Raw genomic sequence first — 9,060 nt, forward strand, 5'->3', positions numbered from 1 at the left:
TCGGAGATCACTTAAGATATATGCTTGTAAGATATGCATGTGAATTTTGGATATGATAATCAATAAGGTGATTGAGATTTGCAAACAACGACCACAGAATAAAACAATAATTTAAATGTTCACTGGTGTTTCTCTCTGGCAAAAAAAAAAACAATAAATCAAAGGTCTATATATATAACATAACAATCTCACTCTTTGAGTTATTATTCATCTTAATTGGTTTCATTTACTAGTTTCTCTCTTCTCTAATTTTTCAGCATATATATATATATATATATATATGGCGTCATCTATGTTTACATCTCCATGCAAGATCCCGTCTATGAAAGGTTTCGGACAGAAGAGCAACTTCGGACGTAAAACAACCTCGTATAATGTCAGAATCAATCCTTTTCGAAGTCTAGAAGTTTCTTGTCAAGTGCAAAAGATCGACTCGACCTTAATACGGCCGGTCATTGCTCCCGAGGCGCCTCTATTGTCTAGTAAACCAGCCACACCTCTTCTTGATCATCAGCCCCTTGTAAGTGAATTTATTTCAAACCCAAAACATTTGGGGGGGGGGGGGAGGCTAGTAGTTCTGAATATTTTTATTTTGGATTGGTGATCTTTTTCGATAGAAATATATATTGAATATGAATTGAACAAAAAAACTCCCGAAAAGGGGGGGGGGGGGGTTTGCTAGTGGTTCTAGTCTGGTGGAAGAGTCGCCATGTTGGTCTAGACCAAAGATCGATTCTCTCTAGGCGCAGAATTGCTAGCTTTATTCCTTTGGCCACATGGATATGGACCATTTGATAAACCGGGAGGAAGGAGACTCTACTCGTGAGGTACCCTCTCCCCAAGGATTAGTCTCGGATCCTTCCATAGGTTTGGGGATTTACTCTAAATTATCCAAAAAAAGAAAAAAAACATTTTGGGGGCTAACACTTTCTATTTCTTGGTTTTTGCTTTAAACTTCTTTTGTTAGCTTCAATATATCTAATTTGAATTGTGTTTCAGGAGCTAAACCGACGTCCTCGTCGTAACCGGAAGTGTCCTACACAGAGAGCTGCCTTTCAAGAGACTAATGTATCTCCTGCCAATTTCATATACCCTCTCTTCATTCACGAAGGTTAGATTAATTAAGTTTTGATATATGATTATTCGTTATTATTTATTAGTTTAGGTACGTGACAAATGGGATCCTTGCAGGTGAGGTAGATATTCCCATAAGAGCAATGCCTGGACGTTACATGCTTGGTTGGAGACATGGCCTCATCGAAGAAGTGAGTATTGTATCTTTATGAAAACTTAGAGACAAAAATTTGATGTTTTCTTCTCATTTACTTGTTGTAATTAAGAATGAAGGATTCTTCTTGGCTAACTCTTGTGTGTGTTATGTTTTGAGAGAATAGGTTGCAAGGGCACGAGATGTTGGTGTGAATAGCATAATGTTGTATCCTAAAGTTCCTGAAGTGTTAAAGGTTTGATAAGTTTCTTCTTAATTATTATCAACCCACATGAGTTTCTTATACAACAATTAATCAACCTTTCCTTTTGTATAGTCTCCAACAGGGGAAGAGGCGTTTAACGACGACGGTCTAGTGCCTCGGACAGTTCGTCTTCTCAAGGACAGATTCCCTGATCTTGTAAGATACATATGTCCTCTTTGCTTAATTACTAGCTAGAACAAGTGGTCATGAGCTTGGTAATGACTCTTTTCTTATTAACTTCTCTAGGTTGTCTACACTGATGTCAATTTTGATGAGTACTCATCAACCGGGCATGGTGGGATTGTAAGAGAAGATGGTAAGAGATCTACTTTGTACTTAAAAAAAAAAAAACTAAAAGAATACAAGCAACATTCTTAGTAATTTCTAAAACATTCATCTATGTTTTATAGGTGTTATATTGAATGATGAAACAATTCACCAATTGCGGAAACAAGCGGTTTCTCAGGTAAAAATATAACCCTTTTGAACAAAAGAAACAATATGTTTAAAATTCTAATAAGAAGAGTTGATGCAGGCGCGAGCTGGAGCAGATGTTGTTTGTACGAGTGAGATGCTGGATGGTCGTGTAGGCGCGGTTCGTGCAGCTCTAGATGCTGAAGGCTTTCAGCATGTTTCCATCATGTCTTACTCTGTCAAGTAAAATACTACTTACCATCTTCACCATCTTACTTTATTTGTTGTTATGTCCAACCTAATTAATTTTAACCACTCCACCAACAGGTATACAAGTTCATTATATGGCCGTTTTCGCAAAGTCGCATTGGACAAGAAAACGTAAAGACAACCTCACATTTGCACTAAACCATAATCTATATATGTGTTACATCTATAAGGTTTATTACCATGGCCTAACTAATTTGTTGTTGTTAAATGGTGGGAAAATAAAAAGTTATCAGATAAATCCCGCGAATTCAAGAGAGGCATTGCTCGAAGCACGCGAAGACGAAGCTGAAGGAGCTGATATCCTAATGGTGAAGCCAGCAATCTCATCTCTAGATATCATACGGTTACTAAAGGACCAAACTCTACTGCCCATTGGAGCTTGTCAAGTTTCTGGTGAATACTCTATGATCAAAGCTGCTGGACATCTCAATATGATCGATGAGGAAAAAGTTATGATGGAGTCATTGATTTGTATACGCCGAGCTGGTGCTGATCTTATTCTCACATACTTTGCTCTTCAAGCTGCTACAATATTATGCGGCGAAAATAGAAAATTTATATTCAACTAGTCATTGGATTGTTTTTGTTTTCGTTTTTTTGTGTGTGTTAATTTCATGTTACAAATGCATAAATTCATGTCAAATAAGTTTACAAGATTTATCATTCAAAAAGAAAACTACTCTTATTAAGTGTTCACTAAGAAAAAAACACAATTATTATCTTAATATCCTAGCTATAATGCATAAATTAGTTTGTGTGACAAACTTCTTTCATACTCCTTCCGTTTAATTTTAAATGATGTTTTAGTAAAAGAAAAATTGTTTCATTTTAAATGAGGTATTAATTTTTTTATGCAAAAATTATATGTATTTAGTACTTTATTTTAAGCAATCATATTTTATATCATATTCTCTTATTGGTTGAATTCATTTTAGTTAATGATATTTTTATGAAAAATAAATAAATAAAATGTTTTCTTAATTTATGTATAACAACTTTAAACATTAAAATGAAATTGATGGAGTAATATTTTGTCCATTTCATCTATATATATTTCTCCTATATTATTATTATTTATTTATCTTTATTATACTTGTAAACAAATAAAAATAATAAATTCCACAAGAACCCAAATACATCCCACTGCCAACCAAGAAAATAGCAAAACCAGTTCCTCGTCTTTACGTAAAGCTGGCAACATATGTTTATTTTGTTTCTATCTTGTATATCTATTTTTTATTTATAAATTGATTTTCTACTCTAAAATACTAATTTATTAACCATTTTAAACCCTTAAACGAATCTTCATTTGACACTACTAACTATGAATTGTCTCACTTGCAAGCTAAGTGTTAAAATATGGAAGTTGAAATTGCAAAGATCAATATTAGATCAAACCTTAAAGCTACTAATCAAAGAGATATTATAGTTAACTAATCCTTATAAAGTACCCCAAAATCTTGGAAATCTTCCTCGTCTGTATGTTTTCGAATTCCGTAATTTTCTTCTTGGACTTTGTGTATTGTCAACCTTGCAGTTAACTTGAGTTGACGTTACTGTTCTTTCTTTGTTTCATTTGCAAGCAAAGAATCAAATATGAATTGAAACCTATGTTGTGAATAATAATTATACAATCACATTAAGTTTAAGTTAACAAATTCGTTTCAAAATACTAAGACCACACTATTATTGGTGGTTACTTATGTAAGAGTCATTTCTAAATCTTGAACTAATTAAGAGTTAGCTAAGAGACCATCAATAATGGTGGTCTAACATCGTCCAATATATCTTATGATATTAAAATGGGTTTTGTGCAAATAAACCCTCTAAATCGCTATTTTCACGTTTACCCTCTAAATCTAGAAAATGCAAGTCAATTCTGCAAAGTCAAAATAAATACCTAATATAACTCATTTTCGCTTCTATCATGTTTGTAAAAAGTTTAGAAATATAATATATTATATCGAAGCTCTCTTCACTCTAGAAGTTCAAATATATCTTTCGAATTTTCAAAAAAAGATGTATGTGACAGTAAAATCGTTTAGAAAAATAAATTTATCTGGTATACGAGGTGTATTGCATATTATTCTTGAATTCTTATGTCTGTTTTGCATTTTTTGGATATAGAATATATAGTTGCAAAATATGACCATTTGAAGGATTTATTTGCACAAAACCCAATAAAAATCAAGAAAAAAGTTATCCGAAATTATACTATATATAAAGATCGTAATATATATTTTGTACCGCTATATCTTACTCTATACCGCTCCTGCTAAAAAACCATACCGCCATACCAAATATGCGGTTTACATGTTTAAAAAAAAAAAAGATCAAATAAAACTACTCTTCACAAACACTTCCAAGCAAAGATACATTAATATAATTTTGGTAACACCTAAAATATATAACCACCCCAAAAAAAAGTGGCCGGGGGGGATTGTTTTTGTTACTTATAAATTTTTATCATTTAAGTATCTCTCAGCCACAGCTGCATGAACCGCGGCTCCAACGGGTAAACTATCTTCATCGATCATGAAATGTGGTGAATGGCCAATGTGGACTGATCCAAGTTCTTCATTTCTTATGCCAATGAAATAGAACGCGGCCGGGATGATCTCCGAGTAGAAGGCGAAATCTTCAGCTCCCATCATCTGTGGAGCTAACGTGAAGTGGCTATCTCCGAGCAAATCCACTGTGACTTTCTTTAAGTGATTGTATGTTGCGTCGTTGTTCGTTGTTGGTGGGTATATCGCGTTTTGTTTTTCAAAGAAGTTTACAGTCGCTGTGCAACCGAACACCCTGACCTGATCCACGAGTACCTGCCGTTACAAGAGACGCATGGTTTAGTTTGGTAATGTTATAAGGTGGAGCTAGACAAATTACTTGTGTTACATATCTAATTTTGATCCATTGTGATTGTCACGTGGAATAGACCATGCACAGTTTAGACCAGATGAGAGACCATGCACCAAAACAAACCAGACATATGCAATGTATTAATATGGATATTTGGACCAATGTAACTAGATAGAAGTTGAAATTGTTGTTTACAAAACAAAATTTCTGTTTCAATTAATCAGCCTTATTGAAAAATAACATTATTTATAATTCAGTTTGGTTTGATTTTAAGGGAATTCTCCTAAATACCACAAAAAATGGTATTTTTCCAAAAATACCATTATGAAGTTTTTTTTCCAAAAATACCATTAAATTACAAGTTTTTCCAAAAAACCACAAAACTAGAACTTAAATTTTTCACATTCAAAACTAATTTTTAAATCCTAAACACTACACCCTACCCCTAAAAACTATACCCTAAATGTAAATAGTCAACCCAAACATAAAAAAATAAAAAATTCTACATCTTCAAAATTCAATTTTTTATGTTTGTGGTTTTGGAAAAATAAAACTTTTGTAATATTTTTGGAAAAAAATAAATGATGGTATTTTTGGAAAAAAAAACTTAAAACATGCTATCAAAGGGGATTTCTCTTGATGATTTTATCAAAATAAAAATATATAAAAAATAATATAAAAATGTATTTTATAATATAATGTGTATTTATTTTGTTGTCATCAATATAATGTGTATATATAATTGAAAACAATTTTAATCAACTTTGGCTTATTCAGTTTTGCTGTGATTTTTTTAATTCTTATAGTTCTGTTTGGGTTGGTCAAACTGGTTTTGTACGCCCATTTCGAATATTACTTATTGGGTCTAAATTTTCTTGGGCCTTGTTTCTAGACCTTTTGAATTGTGAGGTTTACGTAGTAGTACGAATGCACAAATATATAGCAAGAAACCAAAATCTTAGTCCAAGTGGGTTAATTATAATACGCACCTCTTCAATACGCTTCATAAGGTAGTAGAAGCTTGAGTTAGAAAAAGCTCTGTAAGTACCACCGAGGACCACCGTGTCTGGCACCACATCTAGACTATGACCGCCATCAAAAGAAGTTACCGAGACAACCTACATATCGCGAAAATGCGAATCAGAATCCATCTTTTTTTTTCTTTCTTTCAAATATCTTGTTTTGGATTTTAGGAATCACCTGAGAGTCAAGAGGACTAGCTTCACGAGATACAATGCCTTGAAGGCTAATAACAGCGGAAGAAGCCGCAAGAATAAGATTAGCCGCGCCACTACTATCTTCCGCGGTGATAACAGCCCGGAAAATCCCACATCCAGCGAGCAATGGACCACTTCTTGATCCAATCACACCCGTTGGATGGATATGAGACACATGGACCGCGAATATAGCCTCTACGTCCTCCAAAGCTCCGTCTTCGATCATGTTCTTAGCACCATTTCCAGCTTCCTCGGCCGGTTGGAATAGTAGAACAACTGTTCCCTATAAAAGTTCACAAATGTATTAATGTATGTTTATGCCTTGTAATAAGAAAGGGACTAATCTATATGTTTTGATCTCTGGTCCAACGAAACTATGGGCCTAACTCATCCATTACCAACAAAATATTTTTAAAAAGTTGGATGTTATCCCTTATCTTTAAAATGCAAATCATTAGTTCACATCACTTGTCACTATAACACAGCAAACAGTGACCCACCAAGACAACTTCCACATTATTCGAAAAGACACATTCACTTTAAAACCAATCAAATAAACAATGTTAGAAAAAGAAAAAAACCCAATGAGTTTGATGATAGATGAAGTACCTTGAGAAGATGTTCACGAGACTTAAGAATATGGGCAGCACCAAGAAGCATAGTCACATGTGCATCATGACCACATGCATGCATTTTCCCTGCAACTTTGCTTTTATGTTCCCATTCAACTGCTTCCTATTTTTGCATAACCACAACAAACTATTATGTCAATATAAAAAAAAAATCCTCGAAAAAATCTCTATACGTTAGCTATAACCATATGGTCCATATCACCTCAACCACACAATCTATCATTATCATCATATATGTATCATCATGTGACACAGCCTCTGTGTCAGCCAAGTAACTTACCAATATCAGTACACAATATTTCCTAAAATAGAATATTTCACATGGGTCACATGGAACTTATATATTTTTTTGGTAAGACATGGAACTAATTATATAATGTAGTTTTTTTTTTTTTTTAACTCAGGGTAAATCCCTAAACCTATGGAAGGGTTCGAGACTACTCACTGGAAAAAGGTGGAAAACCTTTCCCCTCCTCCAGTGTTTCAAATGAGCTTTAAGCAAGAGGCCCATACCCATGTGACTAAAAGAATAATGCTAGCAATTCTGCGTTTGGAGATATATAATGAAATTTAAACGTACTAATGCCAATATAATCGACAAAACAAGAATTTGTACACTGAACAACCCACACACAATTAGCATAATTTTCAGAATCTTTTCACTTTCCTTACAAACAATATATATTAAATCTAAAGTCTTATACAAAGATTAAACATAAACAAAAGTCTCACTGTTTCATATAATACAAATATGACCAGTACGAGAGTGGCAAGTGTGCTAAAGCACGTGAAAATCATGTAGTGTTTAGCTACAATTTTTAAATGTTCACATGGACCTTAGTCCCACATTTTTTACTGTACAATTTTGGCGGCCCAAGTAACATGAGCCACCCATATCTAGTTTGTATTAAACTATGTAATATACGTAGATATGTATGTATGTACTATAATATCCTAGACGAAAAAGCAAATACGTAATTAAGAAAACGTTTATACAAATTGTCTCGGTTTGGATTTTACCTGAATTGGTAGTGCGTCCATATCAGCCCGAACCGCAACAAAAGGCGGTCCACCGGATCCGATCCAAGCCCGAATACCCGTTTTGGCCAACGGATACCTATACATAATACCCATACGGTCAAGCTCCGACCTTATAAGCCTACTAGTCTCAACTTCTTCAAAAGCAAGCTCAGGATTCTCATGGATCGTCCTCCTAACGCGTTTAAGCCACGCAACGTTGTCGGGCTCGTAAGTCAACCTAAGAATCTCATCGGAACAGGATTTGGTCCAGACCAAACACTCATCTGAACAAACACGAGTCGTTTGGCCCGATGATTGGTTCTTGGTTTGTGTCGGCCGTAACAACATACCAAAAGGGTTGTTGTTGGTGTTGGTGTTGGGATATTTCACTTCAAGAAAGGGTAGGTTGGTCGTGGTGGCTATGGTGAAGGAGACAAGGATTATGGTTAAAGAGACAGAGAAGAGATTAAGTTTCTTGAGGTTGTCCATAGCTTTCTTGAGATTCTTGTTCTTGTTTGAGAGAGAGAGAGAGAGAGAGAGAGATAAAGGAAGTTGAGTGAGGAGAGAGAGAATTGAGCATGTGGGCATAAAAAGGGTAAAGAGAGAGGAGAGAGAGGAGATGAGAGAGAGAGGAGTGAATTAAGTCACGTGGGTTAATTAAGCGTCGAATCGTAACGGCTGGAGTGGACAGACCACTTTACACGGAGACTTGTTCAGTCTTGACACGTCTCTTTAGATTTCATTTCATCCATTCTTTTTTTTTTTTCACAAGGCCGGTGGTGATTTTTTAGTTTTTTGTGATCACGTTTTTTTTGTTTTGTTTTGTTTTTTTACTTTTAACTTTTTTTTTTACTTTTACATGTAAAAGAAAATATTGAGTGGAATTTTTTACTTTTAACTTTTTTTGTTCTGTTTTTGTTTTTGTTTTTACTGTTACACTATACCGTGGGTTAAATATTTTTTTCATTTTTTTTATTAAAATATGTAACTGGTTGTTTATGAATTTATATTGATATGTATTTATAAATTTTAATATTTGTTTTGTATGCTTAATAGTAATGTCATGGAATAGTTTGTGGTAGTGAAATTTAATTTATAGCATAATGTTCTTATTTTACAGTAAGTGAAATCACTTAGTATATATATATATATATATATATATATATATATATATAT

General features: G+C 33.9%; 2 protein-coding genes across 2 annotated transcripts; one reads left to right on the top strand and one right to left on the bottom strand.

The window, feature by feature from the left end:
- Positions 1-280: 280 nt before the first annotated feature.
- On the top strand, positions 281-2,725 carry LOC17897760 (probable delta-aminolevulinic acid dehydratase 2, chloroplastic). The gene is made up of 10 exons (XM_006306090.1): positions 281-520; positions 1,000-1,111; positions 1,192-1,265; positions 1,395-1,463; positions 1,545-1,628; positions 1,719-1,788; positions 1,883-1,938; positions 2,008-2,129; positions 2,214-2,267; positions 2,383-2,725. The coding sequence occupies exons 1-10, from the start codon at positions 281-283 to the stop codon at positions 2,723-2,725; spliced, it is 1,224 nt and encodes a 407-aa protein (XP_006306152.1).
- A 1,747-nt stretch (positions 2,726-4,472) lies between these two features.
- On the bottom strand, positions 4,473-8,446 carry LOC17896663 (IAA-amino acid hydrolase ILR1-like 6). Its single transcript, XM_006307234.2, has 5 exons — positions 7,885-8,446; positions 6,842-6,967; positions 6,216-6,515; positions 6,005-6,133; positions 4,473-4,978 (listed from the first exon to the last, which is right to left on the bottom strand). Exons 1-5 carry the CDS (start codon positions 8,371-8,373, stop codon positions 4,610-4,612), a joined length of 1,413 nt encoding a protein of 470 aa, XP_006307296.2. The 5' UTR covers positions 8,374-8,446; the 3' UTR covers positions 4,473-4,609.
- Positions 8,447-9,060: the final 614 nt, after the last annotated feature.

This window comes from Capsella rubella, unplaced genomic scaffold (assembly GCF_000375325.1).
Source record: "Capsella rubella cultivar Monte Gargano unplaced genomic scaffold, Caprub1_0 scaffold_1, whole genome shotgun sequence".
NCBI classification, from domain to species: domain Eukaryota; kingdom Viridiplantae; phylum Streptophyta; class Magnoliopsida; order Brassicales; family Brassicaceae; genus Capsella; species Capsella rubella.

Excerpts from the sequence above, each read along its gene's own strand:
- LOC17896663 (XM_006307234.2), bottom strand. The coding sequence starts at position 8,373 with ATGGACAACCTCAAGAAACTTAATCTCTTCTCTGTCTCTTTAACCATA. Across the intron at positions 6,968-7,884 it reads TGGACGCACTACCAATTCAG|GAAGCAGTTGAATGGGAACA; the intron begins GTAAAATCCAAA and ends ATGCAAAAATAG. Across the intron at positions 6,134-6,215 it reads CTAGTCCTCTTGACTCTCAG|GTTGTCTCGGTAACTTCTTT; the intron begins GTGATTCCTAAA and ends CGCGATATGTAG.
- LOC17897760 (XM_006306090.1), top strand. The coding sequence starts at position 281 with ATGGCGTCATCTATGTTTACATCTCCATGCAAGATCCCGTCTATGAAA. Across the intron at positions 1,629-1,718 it reads AGGACAGATTCCCTGATCTT|GTTGTCTACACTGATGTCAA; the intron begins GTAAGATACATA and ends TAACTTCTCTAG. Across the intron at positions 2,268-2,382 it reads GTCGCATTGGACAAGAAAAC|TTATCAGATAAATCCCGCGA; the intron begins GTAAAGACAACC and ends GAAAATAAAAAG.